The sequence below is a fragment of the Eublepharis macularius genome, chromosome 3 (genome assembly GCF_028583425.1).
Source record: "Eublepharis macularius isolate TG4126 chromosome 3, MPM_Emac_v1.0, whole genome shotgun sequence".
Classification (NCBI taxonomy): domain Eukaryota; kingdom Metazoa; phylum Chordata; class Lepidosauria; order Squamata; family Eublepharidae; genus Eublepharis; species Eublepharis macularius.
This window is the reverse complement of record NC_072792.1, coordinates 40011847-40039846: the sequence shown is the minus strand read 5'-3', so window position 1 is coordinate 40039846 and position 28000 is coordinate 40011847. Positions and strand designations below refer to the sequence as shown.

At 42.9% G+C, this 28000-nt stretch overlaps 1 protein-coding gene across 4 annotated transcripts; it reads left to right on the top strand.

The window, feature by feature from the left end:
• The first annotated feature begins 50 nt into the window (after window positions 1–50).
• On the top strand, window positions 51–27474 carry GGACT (gamma-glutamylamine cyclotransferase). Of its 4 annotated transcripts, none has more exons than XM_054974229.1 (2): window positions 51–143; window positions 25682–27474. In XM_054974229.1, the coding sequence occupies exon 2, from the start codon at window positions 25699–25701 to the stop codon at window positions 26182–26184; it is 486 nt and encodes a 161-aa protein (XP_054830204.1). In that variant the 5' UTR covers window positions 51–143; window positions 25682–25698; the 3' UTR covers window positions 26185–27474. The 4 variants fall into 4 exon arrangements, with proteins under 4 accessions (XP_054830204.1, XP_054830205.1, XP_054830207.1 ...); XM_054974230.1 differs by lacking the exon at window positions 51–143 and adding an exon at window positions 4200–4279; XM_054974232.1 differs by lacking the exon at window positions 51–143 and adding an exon at window positions 12197–12223.
• The last annotated feature ends 526 nt before the right edge of the window (window positions 27475–28000 follow it).

The window sequence follows — 28000 nt, the reverse complement described above, 5'->3', positions numbered from 1 at the left end:
TTCTCCGGAAAAGGCAGGGATAGTAATCACTGAAACCCCACCCATTCTCCCGAGCCACTCCCAATCCGGATATGGTTTAATGGTGAAGTTCTCTGATTGACAGCGGTTTGGTGAGCGAAACGAACAAGCCGTTAAAGTGGCGGGTAAGTGTTGCTAACCGGATTAAAGGACTCTCTAAATAAACTGCGATGAAAAGGCGGTTCTTGATTGGGCAATTTTGTCTTGAGCATGATTGGTGTAGCGCTGTTATGGGATAGGACGAAGGGAGGAGGGGGGAAGAGGCGAAAGAAGTCATTTTCCGACCAATCACCTCCTTCCAAGAGAAGCCGTTTAAATGAGTGGCGCGTGGTTTAGGGGGTGTGGCACGTGATAGTGAAATACGGATCGGATTGGTTGAGAGCTTCAGTACCTTTCAAAAGACTGCGGAAGGCAGAGCTTGTCATGTTCCCTGTCAGTCTTCAGAGAAGTTGAACGGGTTTCTTTTCGGTAGTAAAAACAAACACACATACTTTGAATTTGAAACACAAAGTAGTAGTAGTTGTTTCTAAAGCCCCCCCCCCAAAAAAAACACGAGTCAACAAGTTTCAATTAGTAGAGATCAATATAGAGCACAAACCATTAAAATTAAACAGCTACATCGATTTCACGGGAAGAATGTTAAAGTCCGCCTAATTTTCTCAATTAAAAAACGTGGGATTTATGGAATGGTCAGTCTGCATAGTCGTGCCCATGAAAGATTAAATTTTGCTAAAAACTACAGAGAGTGATTCAAATATAGAACAAGAAGCCCTTCCCAGCTGCCAACTTCCAGGTGGGGTCTGAAGATCTCCCAGAATTACAAATGGTCTCTGGGTGACCGATCAGTTCGCTAGAGATGGCTGCTTTGGAAGGTGGACTCGATGCCATAATACCTCACCCCCACTGACTTCCCTCCCCTCCATAAATCTCACCCTTTCCAGGCTTCACCTCCAAATCTTAATTCATCTCTGTGCCAGTATAAACAGTTGCTAATAAAATTAAAATCTGAATGACAGAGAAATAAGGACTGCTATAAAATACAGTGTTCAAAACCATGTTGAAAATTCACAATTTAAGCAAAGGTCACTTTTGCAAAGTTTGGTGTGAATTCATTGTTACTAAAATTTTCCCCTTAACAGAAAAGGGGTGTGCTGCTTTATATTACTAGTTAGAAAAAGTGTAAGGCACACTTTTTTATTACTGAGTATCATAGTCTGATGTGTTCCGATTAGTTCATAGAGAGATGGAAAAGAAGACAGATCCTTCTTCCAAAGTCTTACAGCCTAGAAGTCAAATGTTATGGGCAAAGTAGAATATTATATATTTTCTTTATCTAAAAGACATTCCAGAGATGAAGGGGTGGGTAAATCATCCAGAGGGAAAGACAAGAATATTTAGGTAACAAGACAATGTAGGAGGACAGACAAAAACTTCAGCTGCTTGCAGGGGAGGGATCTCAGCAGAGTATAAGGCCATACAGTCTACTTTCCAAAGCCTCCATTTTATCCAGTGAAACTGATCCCTGTAGTCTGGAGATCAGTTTTAATTCTGGGAGGTCTCCAGGCCCCTCCTGGAGATTGGCAACCTTTCCTGTAGTTCAGAGTTCAGCATGGTCAGCAGATTGGTGGTCCAAAGTGGATCTGCCAGTGTAGAAGACTTGTGATAGGTAGGTGACACAGCAACCACAAATATCTTTTTACTTGCCATGCCATTCAACTATGGCTCTTGAATAGCATGGAAATAACATTATCACCATCACGTTAGCCTGGTATGTATGCCCCCCCAACCCTAGTTGGCAGGGTCTCTAAAATATTAAACCCATGTTACTTTAGTGACCATTCTATTAGGTATAGCAGTACAGATAACTGGTTTCCTTCGTTGAATAGAATTTTATAAAACTAGTTTTATATTATTGCAAAAAAAATTATCAGCAGTGAAATTTCTAGAAAAAATATTTCTCTAATGTTGTTACAAGTATTATTTGGTCAAGGAGACCTGTTGTTCCTTTACGGCTCTTAAGTAATAGAAAGTCTATATGTGCTGTATAATGAGATGTGCCAATCAGTTGAGTCATCCTTGATGAGTACATTGAGTTGTGGGATGGAAAGTTGTTTTTATGATTTTTTTTAAGGTCTGACAAGATGTAATTTGTAGAGAGCCTTTACAGGACTTCAGTTCCAGACCCTTCTCTCCATGATCACTTACAGTAAAATTTCACATGGGCAGCACTTGTGCTTGCATATTCTTATAAAAGCTCTAGCTGTCATACTATTGTACTGTGCATTGTATTTCTGTCTTATGGATACTTTTCCCCTTGACCTTCTAGCTGGAACAATAGTTCAAAGGTAACATAATCAGGAATGAATAAACCAAGACAAATATATCTTATGTCCCTCCACAGCAGCTTCGCTCATCTGAACAGTCTCTTGCAGGTACTGGCCTGCACATGGGCGAAATCAACAGCAGCCCACACGCGGACTTTCTCTGTGGTGGCCCCCATCCTATGGAACGGTCTGCCTAAGGAGTTCAGGAGAGCCCCCACTCTCCTGGATTTCCACAAATAACGCAAAACCGAATTATTCAAAAAGGATTTTTACTCAGATCAGAGGGAAGTATTATAGGGAGGGGTCTCAAATGCTTCACTAATGAGTTAGGGACCATAGACTTCACTGCTACGTTGCCTTGCATATTATCTGTTACTCAAATATGTACTCTTATACTACCTGTACTTCATGTTTTTCTAATGTCAGTCCTAGAATTGATTATGTTCTGCTTCTGCAATTCTTCAACTCTCTATTGAATCCTTGCTAATGCTACGTCTTTGTAAAATCCCATGACATGGTTGTGGAAATGTCCTTAACACTGTATAGAAATATCCTTGATACTGCATGTAAATGTTCCCGATACTGATTGTACTAATCTCACACTATGTAATCTGCCTTGAGTCTCAGTGAGAAAGGCAGACTATAAATGACATAAATAAATAAAATATCTGATTTCATTATCCTGCTGTTCTAACAAACACTGTCTTCCAGTATAGCTCATTTGGATTAAAATTAGGGTTGCCAGGTCCCCTTGCAAGGGGGGGGATTTACAGGATTACGGTGGGGGGGGGGGTTACAAGTGATGCACTGACATCACTCTTTGTGTGCCCAGAAATGACATTAACACATCACTGAGAGTGTTCTGGTGTTTGGGCAAAACTCTATGGTTTAACCATAGAGTTTTGCTCAAACATCACTACATGACCAGCTTCCCCCAGTGACATGCTGATGTCACTTCTGGACACACAGGGAGTGACATCAGTGAGCTGGGATGCTGCTGACATTTCCTGCCTGTTTCCTGCCATTTCCTCACTGGCAGCCCGGAATCCCCCGCCCTGACTGGGGGAATGGTAGCCTGATTCAAATGCAGTACACAAATGCTGCCATGGAATGTATATGTGTATGTACACAATGAAAATACAAGCAAGCCCTCAAGCTTAAAATACGTTTTTAAAAAGGACACAGAAGGGAAGTGGTGAAAAAGCTAGAGGAGGAAGATCAAGTTGACAATGCTAGAACAAAAAGGATGTTTTTAAATACATTTTTATATCCAGTTGAAAGCAGGCTATGCTCACTTTCCCTTGCTAGTAGTTTTTTCTGGGAGGAAATATAAGGACACTTATGTGCGGCAGTGGATGGGACTAGATGGAGGATAACCACTTGATACGGATACTGAGCCAAACAAGACAAAGCCAAACTGCCACAAGCAGATAGCAGGAACTAAATCTACATGCAAGGTTGTTCTGGATGATAAAAGCAGTGAGGAAATCAAATATTTATAATACTTCTATATGCACTATGCTGAATGCATACGTTTTAGAAGACATAGGTCCTATTTTACAGCTGAAAAACACTGGAGGCACAACTTTGGGCTACAATGAAATGCAAGTAACACAACTAAACATGGCCATACACATCCAGATCGTGTGTATTCCAGGCTGCCATCTGACAGAAAACAGCCTTGAAGCCTTTTGTTTTGGGCCATGGCTGTCCGTCACCTTTGAGCTAATTGTTGTTGTGTTACATAGAGTGACCTCAATGTACAAGTGTATGAGAGCGAACAAAGTAAAGCTTAATCCAAGCAAGACGAAGGTGATGCTGCTTGGGAAGGCAAAGTGTTTAGCTGGTAATGATTACCACCCGTAGAGGAGGTTTAGCTCTCTATAGATCAAGTTCAGAGTGCTATTGGACCCCAGCCTTGTCCACAGAGAAATAAGGTAAGTACTGTTGCTAGAAGCACCTTCCTTCCACTACATCTGGCTTGTAAGCTGACTCTGTTAACCTAACATTGCTGATGATTAGGGTTGCCAAAGTAGAACAGTAAGCAGAGGACTGTTCTAGGTCCTTCTTCTTGTTGTTCTAGCTTTCTTTTTCCACTGAGAGGGATGTGTGTATTAATTTTTTTAAGCAAAATTTAAAATGGTACCCCCCTTCAGTCTGTAGTGATATTGTCTGTGTTGTGAACACGTTCGACTGCATGCATAGATTCTAATAATTAAAACAAAAGTGCGTGTGACAGATCACTGCATTTGTCAGATATCTCCAGGCATTTCAGGAAAGAGAGAAGTTAGGACGGTGCCTGGATTGACGTGATTAGGCTGAGATTCTGCTTTCCTATCCTGTTTCTTTCTTTCCCATCCCTGCTGTGCACTACTCCATAACAGCCATTTTGTAGCAGCACTCAGTCTAGGGTTGCCAGCCTCCAGGTAGTGGCTGGAGATCTCCCGGAATTACAACTGGTCTCCAGGCGACAGAAATCAGTTCACCTGGAGAAAATGGCTACTTTGGGGGGTAGACTCTGTGGAATTATGCCATGCCAAGGTCCTTTCCCTCCCCAAACCCCTCTTTCTCCAGGTTTCTCCCAGTTTCACTCCCCAGATCTCCAGAAATTTTCCAACTTGGAGCTGGCAACCCTAACTCAGTCACTAACCATTCTCAAAATTCCCACAAGGTCAACAAGGTTGGGGACCGTGATCTTCATCTTTAGCTGAACTCCTTAAGTTTCTTGGTGGGTGGAATGTAAATGTGATTATCTGGAAACAATAGAAAACACTATTTTTAAAACCATGCTTAAGAGGGGGCGGGGGCTGTGGTAATGATTCCTCCTTCAAACTGCTTCCACCTCTCTGAAAGAAAATAGTGCCTGATTCCTTCCTAAGTAATCTACCAGTAAATCTGGATTTTGAATTAACTGTTGTAGTAATCAGGCGGGTAGCTGTGCTGGTCTATAACAGAACAAGCTTGGGGCTCAGTAGCACCTTAAAGACCAACTAGATTTCGAGGGTGTGAGTTTTGGGGAGCTGAAGCTCCCTTCACCAGATACTTGATGTCTCTCTCTGTTTCTCTAATCAGCATGTGTATCAATAGCTCCCAGTTCTAAACTTTCATTTTTCTCTGGATGGACTTCAAACAACATAAAATCTGTACAGATTAGGCAAAAGTCTAACCTGGCAAAAGGATTAGGAAATCATAATGTATGCAGTAGATAGGAATTATAATTTCCTGATATTGTGGCTTGTAGTTGCTATAAAGTATTTTGAGAGTGTAAAGGGTGGTAAGAGGTAAAGGTAAAGGTTGCCCCTTGGACAAGCACTGAGTCATTACTGACCCATTACTGATATCGCATCACAACGTTTTCTTGGCAGACTTTTGTTACAGGGTAGTTTGCCATTGCCTCCCCCAGACCGAAACAATATTTAAAAACCTTTAATATTTTAAAACTTTGCATTTCTATCAGTTATTCTAATTTCCCCTAAATTTCCACTTTTGTGTTGAAGGGAGAAATGAGGAGTCCTCCCCACCATTACTTTTCCAAATTGTCAGATGTCAAGCTACAGCCAAACTAAATGGTGATCACTATCTTTCCAAGAAGTATTTTTCCCCGGGCATAACACAGCAAATAAGCCTTTTAATGCTGGATTGGCCAGAGTTGGGATTGGGGTGGAGGATAAGGGGGAGGAAGAGAAATAACCAGTTTGTAAAGTTTGGGACAGCTTTACAGATATTGCCCAGTGGTATCATACCAGTCGTTCTAACACTGTTTGTTTTCACAAACCAGGACTTGATCGTTTAGGAGCAGACAACTGCTGAGAGGAGACCATAACCTCTTGATTTCAAAGGGGCCGTGGCTTCCACTGGTGCCTTGCTGGCTAATGTAAGAAAGGTGTTTTGCCATAAAGAGTTTTGAGGTATTTGGTGAGGTTGGAGAGGGGTCGGCCCAAGCAGGAAGCCTGTGTCTGCCCCGTAAAGAAAATAGTAAGTTACAAAATGAAAGCATCAAAGAGCCAACAGGATGCAGTCCCTGGAGTCTGTTCTGGCATGTTGGTCCTTCTTGAAAGTTAGCACTGAGTGAAGTGTGACCTTAAAACTTACTTTATTCAAACAGACTGAGCTCAGGTTTAAAGTTCAAGGCATTTTGTTTTTTCACCTGTTTCCTACAGTTTTTTGAAACTTCTGAAGAATTAATGTGTAACTATATCTGGTCACTGAGCCAACCGAGGATTTTGTTTCCTCATGGGAAAATGATGTTACTGTATAGAAAAGGAAGCTATATTGCGTTACATTAAAAATTTTCAATGCCAGTATCTCTACCACCACCTAAATAGCACATATAGAATTCAATAATGATCTAATATTATGACACCAGAGTGGATTGTCAGAAAGATTCTATTTGGAGACAGAATGTAGTACTCATTTACTGTAGAAGAGGAAGGGAGGGGATATGGCTTGCTGCTAGAGAATCTGCTTTGCTTGCATAAAGTCTCAGGTTCAATCCTGAGCAGGGCTTTTTTGCTGGGAAAAGAGGTGGTGGAACTCAGTGGGTTGCCCTTGGCGAAAATGGTCACATGGCTGGTGGCCCCACCCCCTGATCGCCAGACAGAGGGGAATTTAGATTGCCCTCCAGCAATCTCAGCTCCCCTCTGTCTGGAGATCAGGGGGTGGGGCCACCAGCCATGTGACCATTTTCAAGAGGTTCCGGAACTCCGTTCCCCCACGTTCCCCCTGAAAAAAAGCCCTGATCCTGAGTATCTCCAATGGGAGGGGGGGGAGGATCAGATAGTAGTGAAAGACCTCTAGCACGGACCCTGGAGTCAGATTAGACAACGCTTACCTTGACAGACCTATTGTCTGACACAGTCTAAGAGCCAGACTACATGTTACAGCGGCCATAGGTCCAACCGGTGGCAGTTGACGCCATTATAGATGAGCATTTAGCAGTTTAAAAATTGATGCAAAGGCCCAAAATAACCCCCCATGACTGTTTCTGCACTTGAAAAGTTGGGGAGGGGACAAGATCACATTGTGCTATCATCCTACGAGTGATCGGGTCTCTGCACCAATTTTTATACTGCTAAATGGTCTTCTAAAAGGTGTTGGTGGCCATACGTTGGACCTGTGGCTGCCATAATGTGTAATTTGGCTTTAAGGCAGCTACATATATAGTCAAAAGCCCAGAACAATCTGAGATGGTTTGATCTGCAGTTATAGTGTTAGGTGATAATGCCCTGGAGATCTGTTCCATGATTTATCTATCTCAATAGTAGAGCTGCCAGTCCCCCAGTGGGGGCAGGGGATCACCTGCTCACAGCCTTTGCTTCCTGCCATCACTTACCTGGCCGGCGGTGGGGAAGGCCCCAGGGAACGGGCCCAGGAAGCAAAAAACCTCCCAGGCTGAAGCCAGTGCATAGTTGGCGTACTTCCCATGGGGGCAAGGATGTCACTTCCAAGAGGGATGTCATTGCACTTGGCGGCAGGCATGGTCCCGCCCTTCACAGGGGCCCAAATTGGCAGAAATTGGCCCATGTGAAGTGCAGGAGCATGCCCACCATCAGATGTAATGATCTCACTCCCAGAGGTGATGTCATTGCACTGCCTGGGGAACACGTGTGCGTTTTGTGCACACGCAAGCAGTCTGGAAAGATGAGTGCTGGATCCCTCCCACTCCCACTGGGAGGGCGAGGGGACCTGGCAACCCTACTCTATAAATAGATAAGCCACTTTTTGCACAAGAAACCAGTTCCAGGATTAAGTTAAGCAGGTTCATGCAGGATTGATCCTTGTCAACTCATATTACTAGGATCACCCCATTGGTTTTCCTGAAGTATACTTTTCTAACTGACTGGCTGGAAAAGTCTAGTACTGCATTGGGTAAAACCTGTACTGCATCTGTTATACTTGGTGGCCTGTTCTTCACTGATGAGGATTTTGTGAAGTGTACAGAAAGTTACAGAACCGTGCTTTTTGCATGCGCACAAGCAGTCTGGAAAGATGATTTCTGAGTCCCTCTGCCTCCCACTGGGGTCCAGTCTCTCCCTTGGCACACATTCTCCAGTTGTAGTAATGACAGACATTTGCTGGTGTGTATATAATCCAGTTTCTACTCTTGTATTACCCTATAGCAGGGACAAGTAATAGTACTGAGGGCAGAGTTTGTTTTTTGTGCCTCTCATTGAGTTCTCTGGAACACGGGCGGGGGGGACATGCTTGTCCAAATACTGGGATTAGGGTTCCCAATCCCCTGGTGGGACTGGGGGATTCCCTACTCCCAGCCTTTGCCCCCTGTCGCCTCTTATCTGTTTGGTGGGGGGAAAGATGCAGGTAACGCACACTCCAGAGCTTTTGTTGTTGCTCCTGGAATGATATAATTCCTGGTACAACAACGAAGGGGAGCATCCTCCCCCCGCAGAGGTATTTTCCTTAAAATCAAGCTGGAGCATGCGGCGCCCCCCCCCCCAAAGATACCCCTAGTCCCCAGTTTGGACCCCGAGGGACCTGGTAACTATAACTGGGGTCAATAGATCTCAGGGATAGATTTAGCCACTGTCAGTGCTGTCTCTGAGTGCACCTCTTTACTTTAATGGCTGCCACATTCATACCAGGCACACATTATTTAATTGCCTTGCTATAATACAAAAAAAAATCCCTTTGCAATACTGCAGTCCATCATAATGACAGGCATTTTATTAATAATATTGAGTGTCTAGGGTTTTTTTTCCAACACAGCCCTATATATGTTTCTCTCTCTATGCTTCACCACAGCATCTTCACTCATCTGCACGCAGCAGGTGCCACCCTGCAAATAGACAAAATCAACAGTTGCCCAAACACCTGCATTCACTGTGGTGGCCACCAGTGGTACAGTAGGGTTGCCAGGTACCCTTACCCCCCCCCCCAATGGGTGGTGGGAACACCCGGTGGGGTAATCTTTGAGCACGTCCGCTCCCAGCCTGAAGTGACATCATCGTGCTTCACTTTTAGAATTGGCCTGTTTGGGGCCCAAATTGGCCCCTGTGGAGCACAGGAGAACTCTCGCATGAAGCTTGATGACATCACTTCAAGAAGGGGCATCGTTGCGCCCCACTGGAAGCTCGCCCACCACGTACTTGCCTCGGTTGCCTGCTGGTGGTAGGCAGTGAGGCAAACCACGGGGAATTTGTCCACCACTGGTGGGCACCTGGAAACCCTATGGAACAGGGTTAACCTGAAGAGGTTAGGGAAAGCTTCTACTTTCCTGACTTTATACAAACTATGTAAAACTGAATTTATTCAGGAGTGCCTTTTTACATACTGTACTGTATCATTCAGAAAGATGCTTTGATAAAGGGAAAGAGACTGTAGACTATACTACATAGAGTCTCTTGCTGTAATTATGCTCCTACTAGGTAATTTTTGCACTGTCTAACATGTCATGTTTAAGTACTTGGGCTTTATTTCAGCATTGTTATAACTCTGTACCAGGTTTCTACTTGTTTTCAAAATTTTAGGATTCAAACCCAATTGCATGGTTTATTGGAAATCCCCACTGTTCATCGTATTGACTTATACCATGTAATCTGCTTTGAGTATCAGTAAGAGAGGCGGACTATAAAATGACGTAAATAAATAAAATAAATAAAATATCGTAAGTTCTGTTGTGTTCAGTGGCGCTCCTCTTAAGTAAATTTGTGCTGGTCTTTGACCGTAATAAATAAATAATTTCCTCTCAAGTTAGGTTAATAGGATAACAGCTTTTGAATGCTCTCAGCATCTTTGTAATCCTGACAACTACCCTGTGCATTATTGTTGCAACGTGGGGGTGAGGCAGAACGCTGCAGAGGTTCTTGTGATTTACAGAAGGCCACTGAGTACGTCCATGGCAACAATTCACAGTTCACAATATTAGCCATTGTGCTATGCCTGTCCCAGGCATAGCACAAAATGCCACTCCCACCAATAAATCACTATTCGGCAAGTAATGATTGAATTACTAGCTTGAAATCAATGCACAGTTTTGAAACGTGGTCACAGTTGATTTGGTGGGGGCTCCTTCCCAGCTTCTAGCTGACTGGGTTCTCAGCTGTCTTCTTCTCCCGTCTCACAATGTGCTTTTTATTTTCTGTCATTTTTGTTTTCCCCTTCTGAAATACAGTCCTAGCTAGGCAAATAAGCTGCACCAACAATTGGATAAGCTGTCAGTTGTAGTTAAAAGAAATTGCTTGAAGAGATGACATACAGATTTCACTCATTTCCCCAGGATATTAAACTTTAATGACTGTAGTATGAATATTTCATGAAAGTATTTTTTTAAATAGGGTTGTTTTGTCCTGGAGGATATTGTACATTATAAGGCCTGATTTCTGCCTGGGCAAGGTTGAAGAAGAATGGCTCATCAAGTTTGTTTCCTTGATTGGAAGGAAAAATAAATTTCCGTTCTCTCACTGGTATTCTACTTAAATAGATTAGTGTTGCTCAGGGCTTTTTTTCAGAGGGAACACAGTGGAACGGAGTTCCAGAACCTCTTGAAAATGGTCACATGGCTGGTGGCCCCGCCCCCTGATCTCCAGACAGAGGGGAGTTTAGATTGCTCTCCCCGCCACTCGGCAGTGCAGAGTGCAATCTAAATTCCCCTCTGTCTGGAGATCAGGGGGCGGGGCCACCAGCCATGTGACCATTTTCTCCAAGGGCAACCCACTGAGTTCCACCACCTCTTTTCCCAGAAAAAAAGCCCTGGTGTTGCTATTTGAAAGCTTGTTGTATGAAGCTATGCATCAAAAGCTACTCTTTAATTTTGCCACAAGGTGGCTAAATAACCTTTGAAAGGAGGTGAAAGGTTTTATACACAGGATTTTAAGAGCAAGATGTTTCAAACCAATAGTTTGACCAGCAGTTTTGCATTCATCATTTGCTGCCCAAGAGTGCAAACTTGTACGGTTTGGGCTAAGAAAAACATTGCACTTTTTAAAGAGAGAGACTTTTATATTCAAAGGTGCCTTTTCATATCTTCCACCACCAAAGAAGTGTGATTGTCCCATGGCCGAAAGGTCAAAGTTTACGAGTTCTAACTTGCCAGTTTTTATTCACGAGTGCGCTAATGACCATAGTCACAGCCACCAGTCTTGAGTTAAGCTTCAATTTCCTCATTGGTCTTTTCTTTCTATTAAACAGCATGTCAGCAACTAGGAGTCGTAATGGAAACCATATTCCTAAATGTTAAGCAGAGTACATGCACTGCTTTGAAGGTCTCCCCCTAGTATTAGTTGTAACAAAACGCCCCAAACCTCAGCTCTCTTGGTAGATGAAGATATGAGGAGGAGCATTCTGATTTGAGTTTTGTGAAGAATTCTCCAACGTCCCGTCCCCCCCGCCCCATGTCATTCAATACGTGCAGTCAAGAAATTGCTTAATGTAAATGAAGCATATCTGTTGCGGACAGATGCTCTACTTAGTGATGGAGATTTTAATGTGCATTTTTATTTCCCTTTTTCTTTTTTAACTTATTAACTCTGACATGTAACCTCTTGGTTGTGAACAATTTAATTCACAATTCATTTTTTCTGATTCAAAGTGAACATGAGTGCCCTAATCCCCTAATGGGAATTAATTGCATGTTTCAGTGCTTAACTCTGATCCTTTCTCAATCCCCACTGGGACAAGTTTCTTCCTGAAGGATGTGTTTGTTATTCAAAACACAATCTGAAAGGTAATGATTTTTTTTCTTCTAAAAGAGGAACCGGAGCAACCGAATATTAATGTTCTTTGCTTTGCTGAGTGAACAAGTTGTAGCCTCAAACCCATTTTATATCATGAAAAGTAAACATACAAAGTAAACTGTTGACAGAACAACACACGTATCACTTATGGCATTCTGAAAAGACAGCCTGCAAAAAAGAGAGAGAGAGCATGTGAGTTTGAGGGGAGTTTTGTGTGAATTGAGGGAAAACGGCATTCAGCTCTTCTGTGAGGTAAATAACCAAGACTTTGGTCAATGGCCAGCTGTAGTTTTCAAAGTGGCAGACTGTTCTTCTGGCTCAAAGGTTTCTCTCTCTGTGAGTTTACTAGTGCTTTTTCAGTGTGGAAAATGCATCACAGAGATTCCTCAGTACACTGGAGACCTGTTCGGTATACCACATTATTGAAGGGGTGGGGTGGGGGGTTGAAAAAGGGAAGGTCACGTGAGGCTATCTAGTGAGTTCATGGTTGGGGTGATATTTGAACTGTGAACCAGGAGCTTGTGCTTTTAGCTGCTGTTGCGCTAGTAATGGCAAATTCTGTACTGCCAGATAACTGCTATTGTGCCTGAGGTGGGGGGTGGGGGTGGAAAGACCTGTGTGAGCCCAGAATTACCTTCCCCTGTATATTTACACACAAAGGTTTTCCCACTGCAGCTCTGCATTCTTCCAGTCTTTGCAACTGGCATGGTTAGGTCATTCTATTATTCTTGTATGACGAGTGCCCTTTCCCACACCCTACCACCCACTGAAAACCTCTCTTCACAGGTGTGGGGCTTTCCAGGCAGTAAAGGGCAGTCATCAGACTCTACCTGTCTAACCTCTCATTTTTAGGCAGTGAGCCCTGACCCAAATCTTCATTATTTACAAGTTAGAACATAGGAGTGAACGTTTTCAAAACTTATATATATTGTGGCTAAACAGGAAATGATTACTATCTAACAGAACAGATTAATGCCAGTTTCTTGCTGCCTGCCTTAGCAGTATCCAAAACCCTTCTCCCCATCCTCTCTATCCAACAGACTCCAACTGTCCTCGGCCCAACATTCCTCCTGCTCTCATGGGTGGTCTCTCAGGAGAGGCAGAGCTGGAGCCAATCCTGTCCAACGCTCACTCCTCCCCCAGAGGCTTTCCCCTCCTTTTACACACACACACACAGAGAGAGAGAGAGAGAGAGAAAGAAATATGTACCATAAGATATAAATTTCACTCTCTTATATATATGTGCATATCCCAGTTAAACACATACTATAAAAACATGTTCATTATCTTACATCTACAAACATTACAACTGTTAAAAATCACATTAGACACACATTAAAGTTTATAACCTACTTACATCCTCTTCCATATTGACCCTCTTTGTCTCCACAGCTACACTGCTTATGTTAGCCCCTGGCTCCAATAGAATATCATATTTCATTCCCTTAACTCTCCCATCAGGTGAGTTTGGGTTATCCCATGGGGATAACAGCAGTTATTCCTGCCTCTTTTCCAAACATGCACCAAGGATCAGCCATGTCCTGGTAAAATATGACTTTAACAGGGAACCATATCTAACCCTTTCTTGGTCCATGCAGGTATACTTTATAAAGTTTTTATTAGGCTGTCCCTCCTCACTCCTGGTTGCTTCCTCTCCAGTATCTTGCAGCCTGGCTCTTCTCTCAGGATCCAACCCAACAACCTTATCTTCCCGGGACACTTGATGTTGCACACAGATGTTTTGCCATCTCTTTTGGTCCTGTGTGGTTGTGTCCTTTGCCGAGTGTGGCCTTTCTCCTTTCTCTCAGGAACAAACTGTAAGTTTGACCTCTCTTTTCATGCTGCTCAGGAAGATCTAATGTGGTCTTGGGAACCATCTCTCTAGCATTTCCTTTAAGTGTGCTAGAGAGCATTCCATTGCTATGTAGTGTCTTGGAGTCCCCCATGTCATCTTGCCCAAGTGCTGCAAGAGCTTCAGTAGCCACTTTCCTATATCTCCCATAGAAGGATGCATTTGTTGTTTTGAAATGCTCACATTCAAGATTCACTTTTTCCTTTTCCTCTTATTCTGTCATACTTGGTTCACAGTCTGTCATTAGAATATTTTGAGGTTCTTTATTATTGAATTTTAGTTGTTGCTGTGCATGTGCTCTGGTGCTAAGGACTGAAGGGTGATTCACTTGAGATTTACTGTGAGATGTTGCACTAAACTTTTTTACTGTTAGTCTTGCTTTCTTCTATCTTATTTTGGAGCAATCGAAAATTTGAGCCTGCTTGCTATAAATTGTGCCCACATGGAGGTGACTAGCAAATGGGCGTGCATGTGCCACCCTTAGCAAGTCCATCCTATATCTTTTTTGTATCATGAATTGCTTATGTGATTTAGATGTAATTTGTTTCCTTTTCTTATGGGACTCTGTACGATTTCCCGAGTTTGCCTGTAGAACTCTCTGGTTGTTCAAGTGACATGTGGGCATGATTTGTGTTAGCTATGTCTCTTAAGGATTCTAATATGTCATCTTGTTGATTTTCTGATATAAGCGGATCCTTGTTTCCCCTTTTGAATTACACTCTTCATCGTTGTTCTTCTGTGCAGGCATACATTGGGACTGCGTTGATGCAGGTTGGCTTTGGAGAGAGATTTTGGAGCTCTAAAAATCTGAAAGGGGGCACTCCGCCTCTACTGTGCATGCACTCGGCTTTTCCCACCCAAGACGGGTAGATAGGTGGAGCACCCCTATTTCCCTCAGTTCTTCTTTTGTCACCTCAAGAGAGGTTCTTCCTAGCTCCTTCATCACATGCACCTTTCAGTCTTCTCCTGTTCATGGGCCCTTATTTTTGAATACTTGCTGTCACTTCAAAAACAAGGGTTATTCATCGCCTCCATTAAAGTCCACTTAACTACTATCTCAGCTTTTCATGAGAGGGTTGATGGCAAGACAGTTTTTTCCCACCACATTTCTAAACAGTTTCTTAAAGGTATCTTTAATACCTTTCCCCCGGGAACATCGCCAGTCCCTCAATGTAACCTGTCCTTGGTTCTCTCTTAACTCACGCTACCACCCTTTGAATCCATGTGTTTTTTCCCCCTTTCCCTGTTATCTTGGAAGGTATCACTCCTGGTTTCTATGACTTGGACTAAATGGATGGGAGAACTGACGGGCCTTCGGGTCGACCCTCCATTTACTCAATTTTTTCCTGAGAAAGTTGTTTTACATACCAGCCTTGAATTCCTACCCAAGGTGGTATCAAAATTTCACTTACAACAAAAGGTTACATTACCTGTTTTTTCCCAACCCAACTTTTGAATCAGAATGTGCGTTACACAAATTGGATGTGAAGAGGACTTTATTGTATTACTTACACAGAACAGAGGATATTTGCAAATCCAAATCTATGTGTGTGTGTTATTTTGGACTTTGTAAGGGTCTTGCAACATCCTCCCAAACTTTATCTAGATGGATAGTGGCAGCCATTAGACTCTGTTACAGGAGGCAGGGGTCCTATGCCCCATGGTGATCAAGGCACACTCAACTAAGGCACAATCTTCGTCAGCAGTGTTTCTGCAAGGAGTCCCTTTTTGAGACATCTGCCAGGCGGCCACATGGTCTTCAACTGACACCTTTATAAAGCACTACTCTGTCGATACAAATGCCAGAAGAGAGCCAGCAGTGGGAATGGCTATCCTGGATTCATTGTTCGGCTGATCCACGCATACTTTCCCCCATTGGTGAGTAGCTTGCTATATTCCCAATGTGGAACTGCACAGAAGAACGACAACGAAAACAGGGTTGCACTTATCGGTAACTGTTGTATGTTGAGTGTCTTCTGTGCAGGCACATATTCTCTCCCTTCTGCCCCAATGTGCGTGCACTTTTTTGCTTCCAGCAAGTCAGGAGAACTGAGGAAAATTGAGGCACTCCACCTGTTTACCCATTTTTGGTGGGAAAAGTCTAATGCATGCACAGTAGAGGCAGAGTGCCCCCTTTTAGATTTCTACAGCTACAAAATCTCTCTCCAAGGCCAGCCTGAATCTGTGCAGTCCCAATGTGTGCCTGCACAAAAGGCACTTGACAAACAACAGTTACGAGTAAGTGCAACCCTGTTTTCTCCTTCAAATAATCCTGTTCTTTGATTCCCTCAGAGGTTTCTTTATCTTGTGAGATTTTATGGGTACCCACCCCTTTTTCTTCTGGAGATGCACCTCGTTGTATTTATATTTGTAGGCACCTGTTCACATCTTCCTTTTCCACGTGCTTGGCCAAGTCATTACTTAGGATCATGAAAACAGGGATCTCTGTGGGTGGTTCCATACGAGGTGATAGATCCGAGAGCTGTTGATAATGAACAACAATGTTTAACGTACAAAGAAATAACTAAAACTGAAGTATCTAAACTTAGAATAAAGACGCAAGAGGAACTATCACCTAACTATGATTGGTTCCAGTATAGACAGATTAGAGACTTATACAATTCGGACTCTGCAAAGGGGGGCATACGAACAGAGAATTCGGAACTAGAGCAGACCCTTCTTAAAGAAGACAAGAAAAGAATATCCAAGGTATACCAAGTACTGTTGAAATGGTATACTGAGGACGAGATAGTTAAAACACAGATGGTGAAATGGGCTATAAATTTCAATAAAGAAATAACAATGGAGGCATGGGAACACTTGTGGAAAACTACAATGAAGATAACGACATGTACTAATATTAAAGAGAACATTTACAAAATGATTTATCGTTGGTACATGACACCAAAGAAGATTGCGCTAGGGAACTTGAATACTTCTAATAAATGCTGGAAATGTAAGAAACATGAGGGCTCCCTCTATCACATGTGGTGGTCGTGTGAGATAGCTAGGCAGTACTGGGGGGAAATAATAAGAGAAATGAGTGAAATTTTACAGTTTCAAATAAATAAGAACCCAGAACTCCTGCTACTAAACTTGGGAATGGAGGGAATTCCAGCCCATCATAGGACGTTGATATTTTATATGACAGCAGCAGCTAGACTTTTGTATGCGCAAAAATGGAAAGTACAAGAAGTGCCAACTATTGAAGATTGGATCTACAAATTGCTGTACATGGCAGAAATGGACAAGATGACAAGAAAACTGAGAAATCTGGACTCAGGGCAGTTTAACACAGACTGGGAGAAGCTGAAACAATATCTGGAGAAGAAATGGGAGGTGGGAGGAAAACTGTTGCAGTTTGAGAACTACTGAAGTATAATAAAAGTCTAAAAGAGAGGGGTGACTTTACCGGGGGAGGAAGAGATAAATGTGAATTTATAAGCAGTTAGATTAACAGATTGATATATATATAGATATATATAGGTTAACAGATAGAATATGGATAGAAAATAATTAATGATAAGGTTTAAATACGAGGATTGAATAATCAACAATATTTTCTTTCTTTGATAAGATTTATATGCACCAAACTGAATGTACAGAAGAGTCAAATTGATTGACTAGGTGATGAGCTATATAGAATTACCATAAAAAGATAGAATGAGTAATATATAGAGAACAAGTCAAGTTGTTTGATTTAAATGTAAGATTTTTATGGTTTATGATATATAGGTATATGATATATAGAAATATTTAAAACTGGAAAATGGGATAAATTGTTTATCCAAGATGGAAACAAAGACTTACAGTTTGGGTGTATAACAAGAAAAGTAGTTAAGGATGTACTGCTTAATATAATGGAGAATGTATATCTGTTTTAGACAGAAGAATTTAATAGAAGCAAGGGAAAAGGGACAAAGGGTGGGAAAGCTGTTGGAAGTCAACAAAAGGGGGGGAAAGGGAGGGGGTTAGAAATGAAAAATTTTGGGAAAATTGAATGTAATGTAAAAATAACGGATTCTAACCCAATAAAAATTTTTTCAAAAAAAAAAGAAAACAGGGATCTCATCCAGCACACCTACTTTCCAAAGTCCTTGGCAGTCTTTGTATTGTATATTCACTTTGGCAACAGGCACCAGGAAAGCAGGACCTTTCAAGGTTTCCCCCTCAACTTTCTGATTTAACCACGTGGGGTTTAATAACACACACTTCAAACATGAATCTCTCCATGCCAACGCTCGGGAATCTATTCCCTACCACAGGTTCACTGTAATCAGGATCCATGCCTCCTCTCAGGGTTAATATCACATACACACTGGCATGTCCTATACTTGAAATGGTTTTAGAAATAATATGGAACTGATACGCTTCTTATAAAAAATAGTTTACTTTGTTTTTTTTTAATATCCCAGAGTATCTGTCATTCCTATATCCCATTCCTTTCCTCAGGGCCACATAGTACCACGAAAAAGCCTGATACTTGGGCATGTTACTAAAAGGATAAATTTAAGTTGTTCTGGAATTTAATTCCTGGTGGCAGCAATCTACCAAGAGGGGGCAAGAATAAAAAGGCTTAAAGATCAAATCTACCCAAGAGAAAGAAAGGGTCATAACAGGCTTTTTTATAAAATGTGTCATAATCATTTACCTCATCATCCCCTATTTCACTGGACACTTCACTCAGACCACCAGGGATTTGAGATCTTATGTAGATGATTCTGTGGTCATCAGGGATATTAAACTCTTTGCAGGCTCTATCAAAACTTACAAAATAAGCCTCAAAATTAGTCCCCTTTTGAAATCTGGGAATTCTTTCCATATCTACTCTTAAGTAGTTGTCTTCTTGACCCCTATGGGCTGAATTAGCTCCCCCCAGTTCAACTTCTCTCAATATAAGCTTTTGCAATTGTATTGCTGACTCTTTCTCCAGTTTGATCTTTTCCAATTCTTGTTGCATTTTGCATTTCTTCATTTCTTGTTTCCTTTTGGCTAATTCAAGTTCTCCAGCCTTCTGTCTTTCTTTAGCTGCTAATTCAAGTTATTCCTTGTTTCTCAGCATTTCTGAAGGATTTTGCTATCTCTCAACTTCATTGTCACTGCTACTCAACATTTCAGCATCTTCCTTTTTTCTCTGTAGCTGGCTATATTTTCTTAAGTAGCATTTTCGTGATGACTCCTTACATTTTACTCTTTATGATTTACCTCAGGAGTATCAAATCCTTTTGGAACACCTGTTCTGTTTCTTTTAAAGGCTCTGAGTTCATTATTGCTGCTTCTCCTTATATTACCTCAGAACGTTTACCTCAGAAGGCAACCCCTTTTGCCAAACCTGTCGGTTCTGTTAAACTGCTTAGGGTTTCTATTACAGCTTCTCCTTACTTTTTTACCATAAACTGTTACCTCAGGAGGGCAACCCCCTATTTATCAAATCAATCCTTTTCTTAATTCACTCTGTGATCCTCTCTACAACATCTTCTTACAATTACCTTTAATTTTTACCTCGAAAGGGCTTTTTGATCACGCTGAATTTCTTTACACACATGCGCAGCTTAAGGTTTCTCTACCTTTCTCAGGTGTTTACCTCAAGAACATCTTTGCTTTGGGGGTTGAATCCCACAGCTGCTACACTATATGATGAGCCCATTTCCCCACACCCTGCCACCTACCCTAAACCTCCACAGGTTTGGTGCTTTCCAGGCAGTAAAGGGCAGTCACCAGATACTACTTTAATTTTTAGGCAGAGAGCCTGACCCATATCCTCATAGGGTCCCCTCTCTCATCTCCCAGAAGCTCCTCCAGACAAGCAGTCCCATTCCCTATATTTAGTTCCCTTCACTCAGCTGTTGCCCAGAGCTGTTGGGGAAAGGGAACTTGGTGTTTACATTCCCTTGTATACACTGCCACTATTTACATTAACTATATTGGCCCATTTAACATGACCAGAGTGTCTGAGGTTTGTGTGTCTGTTTTAATTCCCCTCAGTCAACAACTACACTTCAGCCAGGGTTAAAACAGACCCTCTCCCTTTTATTTACAAGATGTTTTCAGAAGACATATATTGTGGTTAAACAGGGAATGATTACTATCTAATAGAACTGATTAACAAGTTAGCTTTTTGCTGCCTCCCTTAGCAGCATCCAAAACCCTTCTCCCCCTTTTCTCACTGTGTCAACAGACTCCAACTGTCCTTGGCCTAGCATTTTGCCCACTCTCATGGGTAGTTTCTCAGGAGAGGTGGAGCTGGAGACAGTCCTGTCCATCATATCTTGCTGCAGCAAGACAACAGAATTAGCTCACCTTAGAGAATTTTTTTAGTTGCAGCCTTGCATGAATCACTGTTCCGGACTTTCCAATCAAGGAGATATTTTTAGATCAATGACTAATTTGGAAACACAACTTCAGTTCCTCAGAGACTGGAGATTATTCTTATTCTTATCTGCTTTCAAAGTAAATGAAAGTAAATGAAAAATTAAAGCAACCTAAGGTAGGTGCCTATTGTACCATTTAATGAACCTCTGCTTAAAACAAGGGCCAGGTGTCCCACCCACTTTCTGAAGACTCTTTACATCTGGCAATTGGAGATCAAAGTGCTGTGCTGGGTAAAAAAACAGACACCACCTTTCGTAGAAGTTTGGTGACCGACAGCAAAATTTGGGGAAGTGTCAGATGCTCTGGGCTTTAGGAAGGCAGAAGGATCATGAGGGAGGAGGCAGGTGCAGATGGGAAGCAGAAATTTTTGAACAATAGCCAAGGAGGAAGCCATAAACCTTTTTCATTCCTTTAGTAAACAGTTTAGTTTAGGAAGGCCGTTTCCTAAAATGGAACATCAAAAGAAGAGCCAGATGCATGGTACAGACTAATGCCCCACTTATGATGAAAGCTAGAGTCCTATTTTGTGACAGACATCCCTGATGAGGAACATTAGATGTATTCATTCATTCATTCACTTCACATTAATTTGCTCATCTTCCCACGTTATATATGCCATGAAGTGCCTACAGCATTCTTCCACTTTCTAGATTGGATAAACAGGACATGAATTTGACATTAAAAATCACAACACTTAGAAAACCATGGGAGAATATTTTAATCTTCCAGGATGATACTCCATTGCTGAGCTAAGAGTGGCTGTTCTCAAACAGAGCAACTTCAAAGGAATGTTATGACTGATGTAAGAAGGCTGAAATTGAGTTCATTCACAAATTCAAAACAATGCCACCCCCCAAGGGCTGAATAGGGACATAGGAGTCTTCTCTCACTACAGATGCTAATTTTCTGCATTTCCTCCCCCACGCTAATCGAGCGAATTACATTTCACATTTCACAGTTACATTTACCTTCACATCCAGTCTTACTGCTTTGCACCCACCTTCCCTCTGACTGGGATAAAAGGACTCAGATCTAAATTCCTATGACAAAGCTTGACTCTTGAAAGAGGTGAGAACACCAACTCTTGTTGGTGTTTTTGGATTTGAACCTTGCTCATCAGAGACATTAAAAATTATATGATGGAACGAGGACCAGACATTCAGCAGCAAGAGCAGTAGTACCTATGGTGCAAGCCATGCTAAGGTTAATCAACTTGACTTCAGGGAAGCTGAAATTCAGCCCCTGCTTTAAAACTAAGGGATTCCAAGAATCAATGTAAGCAAAAATGGTAAGTTTGGATTGTCATCTTCAGGAATAAATAGGGAGCCAGTAATTGATCTGGGAAAAGTCATATTACACAAAATTCATTTCTAACATCAACACCATCTTAAAACTTAGTGCAAAAGACATGGAGGTGAGTGCTCCACCCCCTTGGTGGGTATAAAATCTTCCTATATTGAACTCTTTTTTTAAAAAAAAGACCTAAGTCTGTAGAGATGTTATTGTATGATGGCTTGCAAAACTTACTAACAGGAGCAGAACTTGCAAGTTGCAAGTGTGTGCTTTCCTCTTTGGCTTTCCATTCTTGTAATTTGTATTAACATTCTTAAATATGGATTCAGGAAGCTGATGTTACAAACATGCTTGAGTATATTACATGGAATAGCCCCATGTCGTGTTCTTTTTGCCAACAGCAATTAAGCAACTCTAAGTTTGTGTGATTTCCTCTGTGTTCAAAGATGGTGGCAGAGCACATATATGAGGAATCCTTTTATGGTTTCTACTTTTCTAATGCCTGCTTCTTTCCCCTTCCCTTGTGATTTCTATGCTGCTCTCTGCACTAGAGGGCAGGAGGGTGTTTTTCACGATTACCCTGAGGTGTGTAATGAAAAATGCTCCCACATCCCTATTTGAGATTAGACTACTGTAATCGGCTTTAACATGGGGCTGCTCTTAAAGGGTATGAAAACTACATTACTGTGGTTCCCAAGCCAAAGACAGCCAGTTTGGTGTAGTGGTTAAGAGCGCGGGACTCTAATCTGGAGAGCCGGGTATGATTCCCCACTCCTCCACTTGAAGCCAGCTGGGTGACCTTGGGCTAGTCATGGCTAGAGATGGGCATGGTTGGCATTACGATAGAAAAATACCCACAATAATGGCGTTCGCGCGAGTGGGACCCGGGGGATCGGTGCCAACCACGGCGACCAATCCAGCGTTCGGGGGGGGGGCTTCATCAGGGCTTGATTCAGGCCATTGGGATCTGATCAGAGATGCAGACAATCAGGCACCAGTAATCTATTCCCGGGGCAACGGAGCCAGGGGAATGCCTGAGCTGTGTTTGCCCTCCTTCCGTCGCCCTGGAAACCCGAATGGAAGCCCAGCTTTCCTTGATTAGCAGGGCTTCCTTCCAACCATGGAGCAGCAACGCACTCACCAGTTGGGAGAAGACAGCCAGGGGAGGGAGGGGGAAGGGGGTGTTCTGTAGCCATGGGCCCTCCAAGCGTTTTTTGCTTTTTAAAAAAACGGGGCTTTGTAGGAGGAATGGCTGTTTTTCTGTCTGTCACTCTCTGTTTTTAACCTGCTTTTAAAACACTGTATTTTGTGGGAAAACCTCATTCACGGCTCTGTGTGTGTGTTTAAAATATGCTTTTGTAAGACTGGCTGCTTGCTTTTAAAATCAGGTGGGAAGGAATGGAGGATTCTGTCCCTGCTTTTTTTTTAAAGCTGGCTGAAACATGTTGACGGGGTGTCTCTCTCTCTCTAGTTGGAGAGGCAGGGATGGGTTAAAATCTTTTTTCCCCCTCTGCTCTAAGTGTGTGTGTGTGTGTGTGTGTGTGTGTGTGTGTGTGTGTGTGTGTGTGTGTGTGTGTGTGTGTGTGTGTGTGTGTGTGTGAGTGTGTGTGTGAACATCCCCTCCCTGAGGGGAGGCTGCTCGTCACCGAGTTTAAAAACTTCCCCCCGTGCTCTAAGTGTGTGTGTGTGTGTGTGTGTGTGTGTGTGTCAACGTCCCCTCCCTGAGGCGAGGCGGCTCGTCGCCGGGTTAAAAACTCCCCCCCTCTGCTCTAAGTGTTTGTGAACGTCCCCTCCCTGAGGGGAGGCAGCTCATCGCCGCCTTGCTCTAAGTGTATGTGAACGTCCCCTCCCTGAGGGGAGGAGGCTCGTCGCTGGGTTAAAAACTTCCCCCCCTCTGCTCTAAGTGTGTGTGTGTGTGTGTGAACATCCCCTCTCTGAGGGGAGGCGGCTCATCGCTGCCTCCCCGTGCCCGCCGGGCCTGGCGGTTGCCACCACCACCCACCTTCCCACATAGCTGGGAACAGCGGGGCGCCCCTCCACTTTGGCCTCCCCGATCCGATCCATGGATCGGAAATGGGAGATGATCGGTGTGGATCGGTGATTTGGGGTCGTTGCCAGCGCCTATCCCCGATCAGCTTGATTGGTAATTTTTTTGGATCGTGCCCCCCTCTAGTCACGGCTCTCTGGAGCTCTCTCAGCCCCACCCACCTCACAGGGTGTTTTGTTGTGGGAATAATAATGACATACTTTCTAAACCACTCTGAGTGGGCATTAAGTTGTCCTGAAGGGCAGTATATAAATCAAATGTTGTTGTTACTACTACTACTACTACTACTACTACTACTACTACTACTACTACTACTACTACTACTACTACTACTACTATGTTTTTTGGGGGAAAGATGCTAGTTCTGACCCTTTTAAATGCCTCAAAGTACTTTAAAGAGCATTTACTTCTTTATGAATTTTCTTGTTCTTTAAGATCTATCAGAATTCTATCACAGATTGGCACAAGGCAAACCTCCACTGGGATGTCTTTTGTTTGATTTTTATCTTGTGAATCAGTTCATGAAGCAACCATTTAAATGATTGTATAAAAATGTTTTACGTAGTCATTCACTGCTTATCTGTATATGTAGCTTCACAACTGAACAGAACATGAACCAGGAAGAACTTGCCAGTTTGTGATCAAAGCTACTGGGAAGAAGTACAACTGTGGTCATGAAAGTGGCTGCTAGCTCCCCAATATTACAGTCCATACACTGAGGAAAGTGGCCTGCTTTATAATAGGGTTGCCAGCTCCCCTTACCTGAAAAGCAGGGGACAAGGGCGAGGTCAACAGGTGAGGGCCCATTTCATACTCCTTGTGTGCACTCTGGAGGTCCCAGTAATACCACTTCTAGTTGAAAACTGGAAACTACAAGGTCTCAGCAAGGCCAAAATTGGCACCAAATGTATAGGGCCGATTTGGCACCACTAAGACCACATAAGTTCCGATTTTCAATCAGAGGTGCATCATCAGGGCCTCTGGAGTGCACACGTGATTTCATCACATGCACCAGTGACTTCCAGCCTGCTTTCTCCCCCCTTTCTCTCTTGCCATTCAAATAGGCAGGGCTGGGAGAGGGGTGGAAGGCGGGGTTGGGGGATCCCCCACCAAGGGGTTGACATCCCTGAAAAATGGCAGCTTTGGAGGCTGAACTCTGTGGCACTTTATCCCAATCCTGCCTTCTCAGGCTCCACCCCCAAATATCTTGGGATTTCCCAACACAAGAGTTGGCAACGCTGCTTCACACTGTCTTCGTTGCAGTCATGGTGTCCAGGCATACAATTGCATGGAGTGATCTGATGGTAATGACTCCCTCCCTGGTAACTGTGGAAGTAGTCACTTCTAGGACCAACATATCTGTGGGATTGCCTCTTGCCATATATTCCCCGGAGGGTGCTTCAGCTGATAAAACATCTACTGGTGATCCTTGGCCCTAAGGATGTTTACCTAGCCTTTTCAGCCCTGGCCCCAGCCTGGTGGAACTCTCTCTCTGTGGAAACCATGGCTCACCGTGACTTAGTATCATTCCCCTGTGCCTGCAAGACAGAGATGTTCCGCCAGGCTTATGGTGGTTGAGGCAGGCAGATTATCCAGATGGCCTCCTGTTTGGGGGTCACTGATCTCCCCTCCTGTTGTTGTTTACTCCTTACAGTTCACCATCCCTCCCCCCGTCTACGGGGTCTGAATGAAAGGGGTGTGCAATACTGAGCGCCGCATAGTGATTTTATTGTATTTGTATCTATAATGATGATGAATTTTATTTTATATTGTTGTTGAACGATGTTGTTTCCCACTCTGAGCTTGTTTGTGGGAAGAGCGGGCTTTAAATTTAATCAAATCAAATCAATACGTAACATTACATAGCAAAATGAGATGTCAAACAAGAACCATATTTATTTTTATTTATATTTATTTTTGCAGTGGTCACACTTTTGCCTTTAGACTGTCATAGGGAGATTACTTAGTGTCTTAAACTGTATAGCTTCTTTTTAAAAAATAAATTTGCAAAGTTTGCTATGCAAAAAGCTTAGTGGGGGGGGGGAAGTATTGCAACAGTTTAGTAATGCTTATTTTTATTTTTAAGTTTCCTCTGTCGGAAGAATGGCCCGTGTCTTTGTCTACGGAACCCTTAAGAAAGGGCAGCCAAACTACCCGTATATGAAAGACAGGACTCATGGAATAGCCAAGTTCCAGGGCAGAGGAATCACAGTGGAAAAATACCCCCTGGTGATTGCAGGAAAATACAACATTCCTTTTTTGCTGAACACCCCAGGAACTGGGCACCGTATTGCCGGAGAGATTTATTCTGTCGATGACCAGATGTTGCAATTCCTTGATGAATTTGAAGACTGCCCAGACATGTATCAGCGTACTCCAATGAGAATTGAAATAGTTGAATGGGAAGGTACAAGCCGGGCACCTGAAGAGAGGCCAGCTGTCAACAGCACTCTGGAATGCTACGTGTACAGCACTACAGCTTACCAGCCCGAGTGGCTAAATCTCCCTTATTATGACAACTATGATTCCTTTGGGAAACATGGACTCTTATACGTACTAAGGGAAAGCAGGGTGGATAAAAGTCAATGATTTAAAAAGTAATCAGATTTTTTTTTGATAAAATGCTTTTTGAGGAGAAAACATCTGAAAGATAATTTTAATTGATAGTTTAATTATAGCTCAAAGGAATAGGGATTATAAATTCTAATTCTATAGTATGAGATAAGGTATTCATAACATTTAAGAAAAGTTTTGTAAACGAGTTTAAAACTGGAAGATAAACCGCTTATGTTGATCAAAGACACTGAATAAAATATGTAGCGCTCTGTGGTGAAAGGAAAACGAACGAGCTGGATCCAAACTTCCACCGGCAGACAGAAACTGGCAGAGCAGGACTCCCTGCCACCTGCCGCTCACCGAGCTCCCCCATGAAATTCTGCTCCTGGAGGGGGCAAGGGAGGAACCCTCAGGAGCCGTGTGAGGGCACAGTGTAGGTGAGCTCTGGGAGGGAGGCATCAGTAGGAACTTCCTTCCTCTCCTCTGTCAATGTAAGCTGGCAGAGGCAACTATTTGGATCCAACCCATGGATTCTGACCAGGAGACAGCTGATTTCAAACTACTGTGGTCAGGCTTGCAAACTTTTTTACTTGCCTAATCAAATGACAGATGAGATGTTTTAACTGTAGTTCTCGGTTTACAACTTTAGCCAGCTTTTTCTTTTTTTTCTGCTGTATTGGCAGTTTACTAGGGGAGGGCGGGGGAGACCACTCAAGCTCAGTCTAAACTTTTTTTCATTACTGCACAGACTTCACACAAGCCACAAAATTGTTCTTGGAAGAAACCCTTTAATCAAGTGCTGAGGCATGAACGAGTTCATGAAAGGGACCAAGCCACCAACAAAGATGTGTTCAGTAAACTCCCAAAGTCCAAGCCTCTGGGTTTCAGTACCTGACAGTGAGCCAAGATGGGCAGGCAACATTACCCATGGACCAGCCTTTCATGGCACGGCATTGTTCTGCTGTGGAGTAACGATCATTGCTCCAGAAATGTAAATAGAGTTGATGCGCTGCCAAGGAGTTCAGTCACTACAGATGCTAGCAGCAACAGAGGCGTGAGTAAAGAAGGAATGCATGTTCTCATGAGTGCTACTCAAATGGTGTTTCTGCTCCCATGGAGGCCTCCTTACTACTTCCTTCACTGGCTCCTTTCTTGGTCAGATTAGGTTTCTTTACCATTATGCTCTTTAGTCTATTTAGCTCCGTAGGTAACAACTGTACTTCGGCAGCATGGTTAACCATAGATTTCATTGCAAAATATACCTTGGTTGTTGTCAGGGCTTTTTTTCTGGGGAAAGAGGTGGTGGAACTCAGTGGGTTGCCCTCGGAGAAAATGGTCACATGGCTGGTGGCCCCGCCCCCTGATCTCCAGACAGAGGGGAGATCAGGGGGTGGGGCCACCAGCCATGTGACCATTTTCAAGAGGTTCCAGAACTCTGTTCCCCCGCATTCCCCCTGAAAAAAAGCCCTGGTTGTTGTTATTATTCCTGTTGATCGGGAGGTAGCATTTTGAAGTAGGATTCATCTTGGAGCTCAGCATTTCTAAACATACACATGGGTGCCAGAGTAAAGACTGGTGATTTGGCTACTGCTGCAACAAAGGCTCCATGTTCCCTGAAGGTAAACCGTTTTCTGTGTCTTTTTAAAAATGCAGACCTCAAGTGATCCCTTACAGTACCCATCAAGCACAGAAAAGCCCGTGAATGCTCACAAAGAATCCCTTCTCCTTGTGACATGGGACTATTTTCATGAATGGGATAAATTGTAGAAATTTGTACGCATGCAATTGCATTGGCACAGTTTATTTTACCCTTTCTTTCATCTTTGCTGTTCTGTCTGTATTCTGTATT